A 15,332-nucleotide genomic window follows, 5' to 3' on the forward strand; every position below is an offset into this window, starting at 1 on the left:
TCTGACTTTTGTCAATTTGTACCACACCTTCCCCCATACCTAAACTTACTTAATTTCCAATGTTAAATTTAGCACTAATGACAGGCGTTGTTGTGAGGTGTGCATTAAGTAGACTAAGGATCTTTTTAGCTCAGGAAGGAATTTGTGTCGGCTGTCCATTTCTGTCTTTTAAAATATTTTTACTGGTTTAAAAACAGAGGAGAAACTACAAGAAAACAAGTGCACCAAGGGATAAGTGGACATTAATAAACTCTTTGATTTTTCATATAACTTAGTATTGGCCTCCAGGGTCACTTGCAGGACGATCAGCTTTAATGTGAACTTTAAGACTCATAAAAACAATACCATTTGTAATTGATTTCTTCTACCTGCTCTAGTAATGACCTGGCTTTGCTTTTCAGTGTGCAGGTCATGAGCTGTGGTTCTAGGTCATCCATCTCAGGTCTTTCTGCAAAGTTTCTCTCTTCATTGTGTGCTCCCTTTTTCTGTCCACATTAATAACGCATTTCAGCATGTCACTGCTACAAAAACTTTCTCAGTTAAGTCTCCCAACATGCTGGAATCCTGTGTTGGCTTTGGGGACTGGACACACAACTATATTTTGTTTACCTTGGCTAAACTCCAACCCAACAACAGAACCTCTGAGCTCTTTGCCAGCTGCCAAATGTTGGTCTAAATAATGTTTCATCCTGGAATCCTGAGAGTCTGGATTAACAAACTGCCAAAATGACACTCAGATGTGGTTCTTTCCAAAGCTTCTCTAGCAGCTTCTATTGTTAGCACGATACTCATTACTATGTTACTGGCACCACAATGCTATAAATTATTGTAAGATAAATTTATGCAAAGGGTAATTATGGATTTGAATAATTATGGATGGTAACTATATGCAAGGTTTCAGGCGTCTGTTGTAGATTATTCCTCTCTGGTGGTCTCAGAGACAGGGTAGGGTTTCTAGCATTCTCTTCTGACCAAGGGAAATTAAATATATACCTTCGAAAGCAACTGTCACCTCTCTTTGCAAACATGTTTCAATGAAGTAATTGCTGACAGGTTCAACTCCATCACTGTGAGTTCCTGGAATTCTGTTAGGTCCCCATACCACTTCCCGTGGAATCAAGTCTCTCTTTTCACTTCAAAAAAATAATATTCAGGGAATCAAGCCAGATGGTATTATTATATAGTTGAGCACGTAAGCTGTTTTTTATTTAAATGGGTTTGGTTTGTTTGTTTGGGTTTTCTTTTTTTTCCCCTGGTGGGTACTACACTATTTGAAAACAGGTCAGTAATTCCAATCAGATACTATCACTCACTTTTGAGATACTGACTTCAGCAAACCTATAGTTTAGTGTTGCAGTTTCTAGATGACATAGGTTAATTCATATCCTAAGACTCTGTTCTTACAGTTAAGCAGTTTGTACCTAACTCCATAACAGGTGCTTATCTATTTCAACCCCTCCACATAGTAGAAAACATTTAACAATAAATATATCTGTAGCTGTTTTATTAGTGTCACTGTTTGACATGAAGCTGTTTCTGGTAACGGGGAAGGGGCTGTAAAGATGGCTTCTGTAAGAAGTTGCTCAAAATTCTCCCCAGCTCTGAGCCAGACCCACTGCTGGGGCTGAGCCAATTAAGCACCTCCACGATCACTTTTAAGAAGTCGGAAAGAGGAGGCTTGTTCCTGTCTCTTCCCTCTTCTGCCCCACCCCGCGCCCCCCCTCCCCCCCCCTCCTTTTTTCTTTTCTGGCTGGTGGCGGTACAAGGACTTCAGAGAGAGAGAGAAGGAACCATGCAGACTCCAAGGTCAGTGAGGGAAGAGAGGAGGTGGTGTACTGGAGCAAAGACTCCCCTGCATCCTGTGGAGAGGACTGGTGAAGCTGAGGTTTTTTTTGCATTTCATTGAAGACCCCACATCAGGGACAGTGATTCTCCTCATTAAAGATCCCGTGCCAGGGGCAGTGACTATGCCCAGAGGAGGCTGTGACCCGTTTGAGGGACTCCATATTCACAGAAGCTGTAACTGTGGGGAAGAACTCATGCCAAAGAAGCTTGTTAAAATTACGCCCAGAAGAGGCCATGTCCCATGGAAAGGGGCTCCGTATTTCCAGAAGCCGTAGCTGCTGGGAACAACCCACACCAGAGAAGTTTGCTAAGGACTACGGGGCAGGGACCCTGTGTCGGAGCAGGGGAAAAATGCCAGGAGTCGTCCTCCTCTGAGAAGAGAGAAGCGGCAGAGCCCATCTATGAGAGACTGATCACATCCCCCATCCCTGTCCCCCCGAGCTGTTGAGGGGGAGGAGGTAGAGATATCCAGAGCAGTGAGCTGAGCCCAGGAAGAAAGGAGGAATAGGGGAGAGAGATCTTACAGCGCTGGCTGTAATTTTCTCATCATCCTACTGTTTTTTTGTTCTGTCTCTTGTAGGTAGTAGAATAAACTTTCCCACTTTCCTCTCTAAGTTGAGTACTAGAGTCTATTTTGCCTGGAACTATAATTGGCAGCGAGCCCTCCCTGCCCTTGTCTCAATCTGCAACAACCTTAGTTATCTTTTCCCTTCCATCTTGCTGGGGCCTCTGCCATCATAATGAGGGTGGGAGTGGATGAGGGGCACCAAATAAAAGACTGTGGTGATGCTCCTTTGCTGGCTGGGCAAAACCACGACAATTAGTAACACCTTTCACACAAAGAGCCCAGCATAAGAGATTCTCCTATTACTTTTAGCCTCAACTCTTCCTTTCCTCTTCATTTTGATGTGCATCACACACCCCAGAACATCCTGGGCTGCATGTTGCTCATTACTGTGATAATATGAATGAATATTTGATAGCTCTAACTAGAGTTCTGAAAAATATAATAGAGGTTCTGGTTATGTACTTGTTATCACCTATGCAGTCACCCCTAGAAAACCAGCCACCATAGAGGAAATAGCAGGAGTTTCCTCAGAGAATAAAAAACTGAACCAGGGCTTTTAGAAAACTGAACAGTAGTACGTCGTGGATTAAGTAGTGACTTTGTAGCACCCTTTACTTCTCATCACAAAAGATGGTGCAAAATGTCCCAAGGACATAAACAAATATAAGACGTCAATTTGAAATGTGTTAGGAAGCTTCTTTCCTCTGTTTATTTCCACTGGAGATCCACCTGAGTTAGGGAATTACAAAGTTACTCATTTGCTGATGGGCAGTGAAGGCCCATTTGAGCAGAACGGTATAGACTGCCTTCAAGAGAAAACTGCAGTCATGTAGACTTTTCAGGTATCTAGCATCAATCTATATTAATAAATAGTCCTATGAATGCAGCAAGTAAAGACATGGACCCCAGTTATGGTGCAAGCAGAATTACAATTGGAATAATTTATTGTACAAGCATCCCCTTTATTTATACCTCCCTTAGTTCTTTCTAAGCAAGTCATTCATTGTTCAATGTCCTTCCAAGCAGCTGTGCTGTTAACTTGTTTGCTACTTGCAACGGCTGTTTGCTGTTTGCATCTCCTGTTCACATGGAGGCTTCTCCAATCAGCTACATGTGCATGCTGTGTTCACTCACTGCTCCAGTTCTTTCTCACATTGTATTGAGTCCTGCATCTCGGTTTCCTACACACGAACACTTACCGAGATTCATTTAAAGTTAGAACCTCCAACACTTGAAACAAAAGTGATCTGCTGGTTTCAAGCAAGGGAGGTATTTTGTTATAAGTGGTCTAATTGCTTTTATTGCATCTCTTGTGATTGCTACTTCATACAGCAATGAAGAAATGCAAAAGAGTACAATCAGAATCTTTAGAAATGTCACTTGGGAAAAAAAGATCCTTCTCTTAAACATCTTCATTCAAATAATTTAAAAACTAACATATCCTCAGATGTTGTAAGATCCTCCCCACCTTACCACACAAACCATACAGGCAGAGCCATTACATATATTGCATGATTAGGCCTGAGTAAAACTGTGTTGCTAAAGTACTGGGTCAATTTTCACACTTAAGGTTAAGTGGATGTGCTAGTGTTCTCATGCATCCCTCAGCACCAGCTTAGCTACTGTCCACTGAGATCATTGACAGGTTTCAGTAGAAGGTTTAGGTACCTAAAAGTCAAGGGGCAGAGGTGGGAAGTGCAACTAAACATATTGCCACTAGATGCTGGATCTAGATGCATACCTCTGGAAAAAAAAAACAAAACAAAACCAAAAACATGAGACAATTGCCTAAGTCAAATACTGTGTTTTATTAGCACCCTCGAAGTATGAGAAAGGACTGTGAGTCACATGCAGTTCTACTCGTACCTGGAGTAGTACCCCTTTCACCATCAGACCCAGGATGCTGTAGGGTGGGCCCAACAGTAGGGAACAGCCATATACCAAGACATTTGAATAGCTACAAACCACTCCCCCTGGCTTGGAGCAAAGGTGGAAACAGTGCTTGGCTTTCTACCGCTTGATGAGTACACACACTATTACACATTTACATTGCTTGCACAGAGCCAGAGCAGGGAGGAAAAAGAGCACCTGAGAAGATACAAAGCCAAGAAAACCTCGAAGCTAAGCTGTCTGAACAGTGCTTTAAGCACCGGGGGGGCTGTCCTGTCACCATAGCACCCACCTTGAAACAGCCACCTCTAAATATACAAGATGAAGGACCAAGGCCCTTCCCGGAGATCTAATAGCTGTTTCTTGGAAAAGCTGATTAAGATTTGCTATGCCCTGTTTTAGCAAAGCTACTTTACATTACCTACCTTTCATACGAGAGCTTCAAAGTTAACACACTTCCCCACAAAGTGGTGGGTCCAGGAGTCCTGTCTCCCAAACTGATGCACTGCAAGTACCTCAGCCTCTGCTGGGATGTTGCCTCCCCATGTAACATTGACACTTGGGCACTGGCTGTCCAGTGTGTCATTGTGTTTTGGAACATGGATTGCTATCATCATATTTCTTTCCAAGTGGATTTATGAAAGCACTTTTGAGTAGTTAGCACCTCTATTTGTTATAATGGAAATATAACCTTGGGTGCTACTGATTGCCTTCTCTTTTGTCCTTAACTTCTGCCGTAAAATTTTTACCTTGACTACGACTACTACAGCTGTATTTCTTGCTTGTGTGTCATCTTGCTTTTCTACTTATCTTTTGTCCTATAATTTTCATATTTTCTTATTGAAAAATCTTGAATATGAGCATTAAAAGACAGGGTAAATCCCTCAGCACTTTTCCTCCCATCCTAGTTTGTTTCCTGCTAGATTCTCACTCAAGAACTTTTCCTTGCTCTCAAAATCATTTCTGAACCTAGCCCTCATCTCTTTACTGAAATGTAAACATAATGGGTCCTGATGGGATGCATCCTAGAGTGCTGAGGGAGCTGGCTGATGTGATTGCTAAGCCTCTCCCCATCATTTTTGAACAATCATGGAGGACAGGTGAGGTGCCTGAGGACTGGAGAAAGGCCAATGTCACTCCAGTCTTCAAAAAGGGCAGGAAGGACCACCCAGGAAACTACAGGCCGGTCAGCCTCACCTCCATACCTGGAAAGGTGATGGAACAGCTCATCCTGAATGTTATCACTAAACATATGAAAGAAAAGATGGTTATCAGGGGGAGTCAACATGGGTTTGCCAAGGGGAAATCCTGTTTGACCAACCTGATAGCCTTCTGTGAGTGCATAACTGGCTGGCTAGATGAGGGGAGAGCAGTGGATGTCATCTACCTTGACTTCAGCAAGGCTTTTGACACTGTCTCCCATAACATCCTCATCAGAAAGCTCAGTCAGTGTGGCTTGGATGAGTGGACAGTGAGGTGGATCAAGAGCTGGCTGAATGACAGAGCCCAGAGGGTGGTGATCAATGGCACAGAGTCGAGTTGGAGGCCTGTGGCCAGTGCAGTTCCACAGGGATGGCTTCTGGAGCCAGTCTTGTTCCACATCTTCATCAACGACCTGGATAAGGGGACAGAGTGCACCCTCAGCAAGTTGGCTGATGACACCAAACTGGGAGGACTGGCTGATTCCCCAGAAGGCTGTGCTGCCATTCAGCGGGATCTCGACTGGCTTGAGAGTTGGACAGAGAGGAACCTCATGAGGTTCACCAAGGACAAATGCAGAGTCCTGCATCTGGGAAGGAACAACCCCATGCACCAGGACAGGCTGGGGGTCGAACCACTGGAGAGCAGCTCTGCAGAGAGAGACCTGGGAGTCCTGACTGATAATAAACTGACCATGGGCCAGCAATGTGCCCTCGTGGCCAAGAAGGCCAATGGCATCCTGGAAGGCATCAAGAAGAGTGTGGCCAGCAGATAAAGGGAGGTTCTTCTCCCTCTCTACTCTGCCCTGGTTGAGGCCTCATCTGGAGTCCTGTGTCCAGTTCTGGGCTCCTCAACTCAAGAGGGACAGGGAAATGCTGGAAAGAGTCCAGCGCAGGGCCACCAAGATGATCAGGGGACTGGAACATCTTTCATATGAGGAAAATTCTGTGGGAACTGGGGCTGTTTAGTCTGGAGAAGAGGAGATTGAGGGGAGATCTTATTAACATTTATAAATATCTAAAGGGTGGGTGTCAGGAGGTTGGGACATCCCTCTTTTCTATAGTAGCTAGCAACAGGTCAAGGGGTAGTGGGATGAAGCTGGAGCACAAAAAGCTCCACTTAAACATAAGAAAAAGCTATTTCACTGTGAGGGTGAGGGAGCAGTGGCACAGGCTGCCCAGAGGGGTTGTGGAGTCTCCTTCATTGGAAGTCTTCAAGACCCACCTGGACATGTTCCTGTGCAACCTGATCTAGGTGAACCTGCTTCTGCAGGGGGGGTTGGACTAGATGATCTCTAAAGGTCTCTTCCAATCCTACCATTCTATGATTCTGTGATTCTTATCAGCAGAAAATCTATAGCAGGTTAGCTGCAAAAGTAAGTGGCAAATATGTACTTGTAATTCTGAAAAGACTCAAGGTAGCATCAAGAACAAAACTACTGAAAATCTATGAGGATGATTATTTTGTTGTTGCAAGCTAGGAGAAGCCTGAAGTTTTCATAGATCACTTTATTTCTGAGGAATTAACATGGTTATGAGCATTACAATGTGATATACACAACAATGTTTTGTGGTTAGCTTCATAAAACATGGAGGGGAACTGTAGATACTTACAGGAGCTGCCATTTGTTACTGGTTCATTCGCTGCTGTATTCAATGCAGTCAGACAGGGCTTTTTCTCTCTTGTCAGAAGCTGCCAAAGCAGAGCTTTCTCACAGTATTTTGGTCAAGGTGGCAATGGTCTTCTCCTCAAATATGAACATCTCTGGAGTCATCAGAGTCGTTCCAGGATTGAGCCCTTGGCATCCCAGACAGGGCTCCAGCACCGCCCTGCTAGAAAATGTCAGTGCCACAGACACAACGGACCAGAGATATTGAAGGACCACAGATAGGATTAGCGCTGTGGTCTCCTAGGAGCCATACAGCTCAAGGTTGTGCTGGTCAGCTCCTGCTTAATACAGTTCCTACTTGCTAAAAGCACAGCACTACATGCAGCGTTGTGGCTTCCCTGAGAAATCTGCTGAGATGACAATGTAGTACACCTCACACCATCACAAAAGCCTGTTATAGTAAGATTACTGCAAATGTGCATAGGCCCATGCAAGAGTACTGCAAAATCTGAGTACTGGAAAGCAGAGTCACTTCACTGAGAGAAAAATCTCTGTCCCAGGTGGGGCATGGTCCCATCATTCACTTATGTACCACAGGAAAATTAACTTCAGGTATCATTTCACATGTGCCATCAGTGGTTCAGCTTTTAAACTAGAGTGTGCAGATGAAATGTATCCATTCAGAATGATTTAATGTCATTCAGGCCTCTCTTTATTTGAGATAATATGACTGAACATTAAGAGCAACATACTTTATTCTAAAAATTTCAGATGAAGCACATCAAAGTAAACACTGTGCAGGTGCTCAGCTTTGTTATCTTTGCCCTAACAAAAGCAAATACGCATACCTGACACAGAACACCGTGTTCACATTAAAGCAGTACAAATGAACAGCAATTTTAATCACTATTTCATCATCACACTGAGTACAAACATACACCTACAGCTGTACGCATGAAGGCCACGAGTGCCATGGATGTAAAACCCCATGGTGGGGAAGCTGTTACCACCTTTGAAGACACTAGACATGGTCCATTCGGGTTCACCTGGGCTGGCCGCACTCACTACGCTGTCAGTTACGTTTTCACTGCTCAGCTGCAGTAAAAGCTCTGGACAAACCCAGGCAGACCTTCGTTCAGTCTCTGCCTTCATCAGCAAACTACCGAGAGCAAGTTGCTGACTCAAATGCCATGGCAGCTCCGTGTGGAGCCCGAGGCTCGCCACCCCCGCCGCACTTGTCCCTTCTCCCCTCTGCCCTCCAGTGATGGGGGAATGAACTGGGGATGCCTGTGTCCCGAGAGATGCGGTGCGGGGAGCCCAGCCAGCCCGAGCCTCACCCAGGACACTCGCGGCCGGTGCTGGCAGGGGGTGCGGGCTCTCAGCGTGGCACCCAGCGGAAGTGGTACCCGCCGAAGGCCGTGCGGAGAGTGATGGCATTGCCCTGCGGGAACGGCAGCGTGCGGATGCCGCCCGCCTGTCCCAGCGCCGTTCGCAGGCTCCCGCCTTCCTCTAGCCCCACGTCGCCCGAGTGTGGGTCGCCACGGCCTGTGAGCAGCTCGCGGAAAGCGCCATGCAGGCGAGGGGCCCGCCGTGGGCGCTTGGCCGTAGGGCTGCCCCACGGGCTTTCCCCCAGGCTGCCCCCTGGGCCGCCCCCCAGGCAGCGCAGGGCAGCGCGGCACTTCTCCGAGACTTCCCGCAGCATGGCGTCCACACCCGCCGCCTCCTCCCGCGCCTCCGGCCGCTCGCATCTGTCCAATGGCCCAGACGGGGCGGCTGCGGCGGCAGGAGGAGGAGGTGGAGGAGGAAGGGCCGTCCCGTCGGTGCACGGCGGCAGCATCAGCGTCTGCCGGGGAAGAGAGTGCGACTTCCGCGAGCTGAGCCACACCACACATCCCCACAACACCCTGCCCTCACCATGCTGTCCCACACTCTTACTTTCCACACCACACGGCCCCATCCCACGCCTCACTGCCCTGCCCTGCATCGCCCCCATCTCACACTGACCCGTCACATCCCACCCTGCCCCAAACAGTTCCCTACTGTCCTGCTCCATCCCACACCACACCACACCACTCTGATCCATGCTGCCCTGCCTCACCCCATCCCACCCTGCATCACCCTGTCCTGTACCACACAAGCCCACAGTGCCACTCCATCCTGCCCCACACCTCCTTGTTGCTCCTCACATGACCCTGTCCCATCCCACACTGCTGAGCCTCACCTTGCACCCTCTCCCCTACCACACTGTCCCCCAGGGAGTGCCTGGGGTGTGGGACAGCCAGTCAGGTGAGACAGTAGCACTCACATCAAGGATGGCAGCCAGCTGCCTGGCCTGGCTTGCCAGCTCCTTCAACTGCGTGTTGCTCTCTCGCAGTGTCACCAGCTCTTCCTGTCGCTGAGTGAGGGTCTCCTGCAGCTGTGAAGGACAAGTAAGGATAAGGTGGTTGGGTCAGCCCCACTGTTCAGGGGCTGGGGGATGCTGCACACCAGGGCCATGCGGCTGCCTTGGCAGGATGTGAGGGAGAGAAAACCCAGTGTGGGCCCTTGGAGAAGGCTTGGGGGTCCCTACCTGGCTGTTTGCCTCCAGGGCATCTCCCAGCACTTTCTGGTGCTGATCTGCCAGGTCCCTCCAGCACGGCTCAGGGGAAGGCAGGCACTGGGAGGGTTTCTGCACCACCACACCATTCTCCAGCTGTGAAGAACAGGGGCCAAAGGCCACCTCCTCACCCAGTGACAAATCAAAGTCAGTGCAGTCCAGTGGTGGTGACATTAAGGTGGATGCATCTGGAGTGAATAGCCACAGACATTAGAGAAAGGAGGTTTGCCCACCCTCTCTTCTGCCTGACCCCACCACACCTTCTTAGTTTTGAGAATCCCTCCAGTATGTCAATAACATGCTTCTACTGCACTGTAGCAATTGTGCACCCTAAAGCTGTTTGGATTTAATTTCTGTCCCCTGTGGAGGAAAGCCCAGTGCCAGCACAGGTTGCTCTCAGGGGACACACCAGAACACACTGCCTTATGGATTGTCTCGGGGTGGGACAAGCATGCAGTGAATAGGCATTCAAAACCATAAAAACAAAACAACAACAAAAAAGAGGAGACTGAATGCAGCGTAACTGCTGATGTGCACATGCAGGTGTGTTTGGCTTACATAAGGAAAAATATCTACTTGCCAGACATAAAATTGTCAACAGCATCTCTGAACTCCTGCAAATCAAAGTCTGGTCCATCCTGGAGGCAGGGACCCTGGCAGGGATGAAGGAAACATGACAGTGAGCAGGATCCAGCCTCACACCTGCCCATGCTGCCCATCACTGCTCATACTGCGCCAACACCAACTGCTGCCTGTGTTCAGCATCTTCCCACAGCCCCTGCACCCCTGGGCACTTGTCCCTTGCCCTGCTCTTGCCACTAACCTGTCCAATGTGTGGGACAAGACGCTGTCCTCCATTGTGCCCATTTCACAGGCAGGATGCCTGAGGCTGAGGAGGCTGCCATCACCCCTTGGACTGAGGGGACCACCCACGTGAGTACCTTGTGCCAGGGGCAGCCAAGCCTGCCTCAGACAAGAAGGTTACCTGCTCTGGGGTCACAGGACTAGCCAACGCAGTGGGAAGGATGGGGGCACAGGCTGTCAGATCCTGCCAGTCAATGGTGGCGAGCACTGGGGACAGTGAGAGACAGCAATGAGGAGCCTGGCCATGGACAGGCATAACCAGGAGGGCACAGCAAAGTAGGAAAGCATGGTTAGGGGAGTATTCTCAAAAGGTACAGGCAGGGGACATAGGGCTTGGGAGTGCAGGAGGAGAGCATGGTCAGGACACAGAGAATGAAGCACAATAGCAAGCATGGAGAAGGAGACGCGGCGGAAGGCACGATTGGAGTGTGGTGACCGGGGGATGTGGGCCTGAGGAGCATGGCGGGGAGCACCAGGGGGAGTGCGGCGGGGGCAAGGGGAGCGGGTCTCGGCCGGTGGGTCGGGGCGCTCCGCGGGACTCACCGAGGGCAGGCGCGGCGGAGGCCGGCGGGGGGCCGCTGCGGCGAGCGCGGGGCAGGGGCGCTCGGGCAGCGGCGGCGGCCGAGGGGGTCCCTGCCGCCCCCGCACCGGGCCGCGCCGGCTTCTTGGGGAGGCGAGCGGGCGGCCCCTGGACTCTGTTGGGGCAGATGCTGTCGAAGGCCCGGCGGCGGCCGCCCTGCTCCATCCTGCCGTCACGGCAGCGGCCCCGGCCCCGCTGGCGCCCTCCGCCCCGCGCCCAGCTCGGCGCCGCCCCGCGGGCCTGGGTGCGGACGGGGCCGCGGTCCTAGGAGCGGGGAGTCGGGGCCGTGGCGGGGGCTACCCGTCCGCCTTCCCTCTGCTGGGACGCGGAAATCGCCCGCCGCCCCCCCGGGCCGCGCCGCGCCTCCGGCTCCCGCGCCCGCGGAGCTCTTCCCCGCGCCCGCGGAGCCGGGGCGGGCCGAAGGGCCGCCCCGGCTGCGAACCCGGGGAGAGGCATTGCCCCCCCCTTCACCGCCAGGATCTTGCGGACTGGGATGGTGTTTATGAGGTATTCGTTAAATGCTAGGCAGTAAGTACTGCCCGACAGCGTTGCAAACACAAGGTGAGAGCGGAGAGAGGGAAGAGAAAATCATCCCGTGGCATCTCAACTGGCCTGAGCCCCGCACCGGGGGAGGGTCCCCCACTGCCAAGCCCAGCTGAGGCTGGCGGAGGACTAACGGACCCTTCACCTCTTGCGATGGGCTTGTAGGTGTTTTGTGCCGCGGCAGACTGGGGAAGCCCCGCTGGCTGCGTCCCGACGCCTGTCCCCAGGCAGGGCTCCGAGCGCAGCCCGGCTGCGGGTCACCCGCTCCCCGTCGCCCTGAAGGGCGAGCAGGCCAGGGCGCAAGTTTTAATGTGTATGTTCTCTTTTAATGTCACTTCTGTGCACAGAGGCAATAAAATGTAGAAAATAAAATGTTCTATAACAACATGACTGTCGTCTCCGCTTGAACGTTTCCCGTGCTACAGCACCAAGTTGAGTAAGAGCATGCACCTGGGTTACACAGACCTGTCGGAAAACAGAGACAGGCTGTTTTATAACACTTTGTTTTCCAGCACTGAGGTCAATGCATCTCTTTTTTTTTTTTTTTTTTTTTTTTTTTTTTCCCCTAGACCTGACCCAGTTATCGCATCTCATTTTGAAATGGGGAATGACAACATCGGGCATAATTACTTTGTGGGGGCTGGGGTTAACTGCTGGGGTGAACTCCTGTGTCAACGTCTTTCCTCTTCTGGCTATCTACACGCACCACCGGCAAGTAAAAGAGTGTAGATGACAAGTAGAAAAGAGTTTATTCAACCTTCATTTGGTCCTTCCATCGTTATGGACCGTTCTCCAAATAAATAATACAGTACTTGAGATTCCATATATTATGTACATGCTGGATTTTAGGAAAACGGCAAAGGGACAGGGCAAGTGACAAACAGTAGCATCATGTGCAACTCGTGATCTAATTTTAAAAACTCCAGAGGCACTAACGTGTTGTTGACCAGACTCCACGTCAACTCCACGGAGTGCGAACGATGCACGAGTCCGTCCCAGCTACTGGCCTGGACCCGGGCCCGTGGATGGAGGTTGCGAGCGGTGGGTCAGCGGCCACTCGGCAGCCAGGCGCATTTCTGGGCCACCTCCGGGGGCAAGAGGAGAGGCAGGGACTGCCCGTTCAGAGACACCAGCAGCTGCAGCTGGTCCATGCAGTCCCGCAGGAGGCCCTCCGGATAGCCGCTGACCCGCAGGTCCAGGGGGCTGCGGTGCCGCAGCAGCCGGTCCGCCAGCCCCAGGCTGCCTGCGGCCAGCAGCGAAGGCGCGTACTTGGTGAAGGCATAGTCGGCCAGGCTGAGCTCTGCCACCCCGCCAGCCAGGCTCCTGGCGTCGGCCGCCTCCCTCAGGTCAGCCCCGCTTGCCTCCAGCCGCACCTGGCTGAAGTGCTCCAGGAAGAAGCTGATGGTGGGGGCCGCCAGGTCGAAACCCAGGCGGTGCAGGACGATACACTCTAGGTTGCGGAGCTGCTGCCGGGTGAAGGCGCCGCAGCAGAGAGCAAGGAGCTCTTTGACGCTGGGGGGGTGCACCTCTACCTGCGAGGGGAGACAAGGGAGATGCTGCAGCCGGGGGAGCGCGCAGGGTGCAGAAGCCGGGCCCGGCTGAGGCTGAGCTGGCGCCGGAGCCGCTGGGGGCGGCCGAGGAGCGGCTATAGGGACCCCAGCGGCCGGGTCGTCGGGCTTCAGGGCCGCCCTACCTGCTTGCATGCGATGAGCAGGGCTGTCACCCCCAGGAGCTGGAAGCAGTCGGCGGCCACGGGGGTGGTGGCGAGGAAGCGGTCGAGGATGTTGACGGCCAGGCAAAGCGCCTCGAAGGAGAAGCCGAAGTGGCGGTGCACGGAGATAAGCCAGCTGATCAGCTTGCAGCGCGCCTCCGCCGTCACCTGCGTCAGCGAGAGTCAGGCTCGGCCAGCACCTGGTCGGGGGGCTGGCACCACGGCCGCCCACCGCCCGCCGCCGCCGCCGCCGCCGCCGGCAGCGCTGCTCTTACCTGCGGCTGCCGAGCCAACGGTTCCCGTGGCTGGAAGCGGCTCTCCAGCCGCTTGCGAGAGCAGTACCAGCTCTCCCCGTAGTCGCGGAAAGCCTGTAGGTCTTGCGGGCTCTCCCCCGCCGCTCCCGCTACCGCCGCCGTCCTCGGGTGCCGTGGCCGCGCCGGGCGCCGAGGGCAGCGGCCAGGAGAGCCGCCGGGGCCCCGCTGCCGTGGGGAGTGACCGCGCCGCCCGCTCCCCGCCGTCACCATGGCGGGGGCCGCTGTGCCAGCTCGGCGGCCAGACACGCCGGCCGCTATTTGAGCGGCGGGCGGCCCCAGGACCGTCGCCGCCCCCCGCCCCCGTCCGGGCGCTGCAGGGAGCGCCGTCTCCAAAACAAAATCCGCAAGCAGACCAAAAAAGAACGGAGCTGCCCAAACGCCTGGCTCTCCTCCAAGCCCAAGGACCGCGGCGCAGCCCGCCTCGGCGAACACGGACAACCAACGAGGCAGAACTGCCCTAGGAGCGCGAATGGCAGAGCCACTGCGCAAACACACCTCGCTCCCGCTCGGAGCCTTAAAACTCAGCTCACCATGAGCTTTAACAGTACTACTTTCACTTGAGGTCACCAGTCACAAACACACCAGGGGAGACACAGGGGCCACTAGAGTTCTCTGAGGGGTTTGGGTCTTGGTTCTATTCCTAGCCCTGGACTAAAAAGAAGTGAAGGTAGGGAAATGGAAACGTTCCTGCCCTGCTGGTTTACTGAGGAGAGCCTTGACACGACTGTTTTACTGCATATGATTCGGTAGTAAGACTCATTGATCAGTACCACTATAAGGTGAGGAAAGACTTGTAGAAGGAAAAAAGAGCAAGGGAGATGATGTCAACTGAAAAGAGAGCTTTGAGAAGGCTATGATCCCAGGCAGACAGCTCCCTGAAGAGGACACAGAGGCCAGCAGCAGCCCCTGCCTTAAAAAACCCCACAAAACCAGCACAGCCCGAAGAACCTGGCTGTGAGAAAAAAAACCAAACAAACAAAAACCCCACAGTTTCTGACAAATGTTTTGAGCAAATTAACACCAAGTTGTTAACAGAGGTATTTATTAAATAAACAGGGAAAAGAGAAAGGTGAAGAGCACAGGCACAACCACTGCATAAATACACAGCAGAAGCAGAAAGCCAGCGTTTCTTAAATTTTATGATCACTGTACTTATCACACCACAGTGTGACCTGTGTCATCGGTTTGGCAGGAAACTGATGAGTGTGCAATTTATCAGTGCAACATATCCCCTTAGTAACAATTGAAAGAAGCTACCTCTTTGAAAGGTTACAAAGCAAGGCAAGCTAAGAAAAACACAAAGAAGCCCTCTGAATTTCAGTATTACTATACATAAATGGAACAAAACCTTCCCCTTCATCACAGTTAAATAAGGAAAAAGAAGTGGTCCTGCTCTGGCAAGGGGGGTTGGACTAGATGACCTTTTTGAGGTCCCTTCCAACCCTTAAGATTCTGTGATTCTGTGACAATTTAACACTTTCACCAGAATTTAGCCATTCAATTTTAAAAGAGAAAGAAGCAGGGTAGTTGTTGGATTACTCAGGTGTACTTATATTTCCAAAGGATACAAATAAAAGACCTCACCTAAAACAAACCTTGAAAATTTTTAATC

At 51.5% G+C, this 15,332-nt stretch overlaps 2 protein-coding genes across 2 annotated transcripts; both read right to left on the reverse strand.

The window, feature by feature from the left end:
* Positions 1–8,490: 8,490 nt before the first annotated feature.
* MCIDAS (multiciliate differentiation and DNA synthesis associated cell cycle protein) lies at positions 8,491–10,331 on the reverse strand. The gene is made up of 4 exons (XM_062019493.1): positions 10,289–10,331; positions 9,682–9,896; positions 9,418–9,528; positions 8,491–8,955 (listed from the first exon to the last, which is right to left on the reverse strand). Exons 1-4 carry the CDS (start codon positions 10,293–10,295, stop codon positions 8,491–8,493), a joined length of 798 nt encoding a protein of 265 aa, XP_061875477.1. The 5' UTR covers positions 10,296–10,331.
* A 2,410-nt stretch (positions 10,332–12,741) lies between these two features.
* CCNO (cyclin O) lies at positions 12,742–14,901 on the reverse strand. Its single transcript, XM_062018824.1, has 4 exons — positions 14,873–14,901; positions 13,682–14,276; positions 13,389–13,574; positions 12,742–13,227 (listed from the first exon to the last, which is right to left on the reverse strand). The coding sequence occupies exons 1-4, from the start codon at positions 14,899–14,901 to the stop codon at positions 12,742–12,744; spliced, it is 1,296 nt and encodes a 431-aa protein (XP_061874808.1).
* Positions 14,902–15,332: the final 431 nt, after the last annotated feature.

This window comes from Colius striatus, chromosome Z, assembly GCF_028858725.1.
Source record: "Colius striatus isolate bColStr4 chromosome Z, bColStr4.1.hap1, whole genome shotgun sequence".
Classification (NCBI taxonomy): Eukaryota; Metazoa; Chordata; class Aves; order Coliiformes; family Coliidae; genus Colius; species Colius striatus.

What these genes read in the sequence shown, in the direction of transcription:
- MCIDAS (XM_062019493.1), bottom strand. An exon ending in CCCTGGAGGCAAACAGCCAG is followed by an intron (nt 9,529 to 9,681) that starts GTAGGGACCCCC and finishes TGTCCTTCACAG; the next exon opens with CTGCAGGAGACCCTCACTCA. An exon ending in AGCTGGCTGCCATCCTTGAT is followed by an intron (nt 8,956 to 9,417) that starts GTGAGTGCTACT and finishes CTTCCCCGGCAG; the next exon opens with ACGCTGATGCTGCCGCCGTG.
- CCNO (XM_062018824.1), bottom strand. Translation starts at nt 14,901, where the DNA reads ATGACACAGGTCACACTGTGGTGTGATAA. An exon ending in GTCACACTGTGGTGTGATAA is followed by an intron (nt 14,277 to 14,872) that starts GTACAGTGATCA and finishes GGTGACCTCAAG; the next exon opens with TGAAAGTAGTACTGTTAAAG. An exon ending in CGTTGGCTCGGCAGCCGCAG is followed by an intron (nt 13,575 to 13,681) that starts GTAAGAGCAGCG and finishes TCGCTGACGCAG; the next exon opens with GTGACGGCGGAGGCGCGCTG.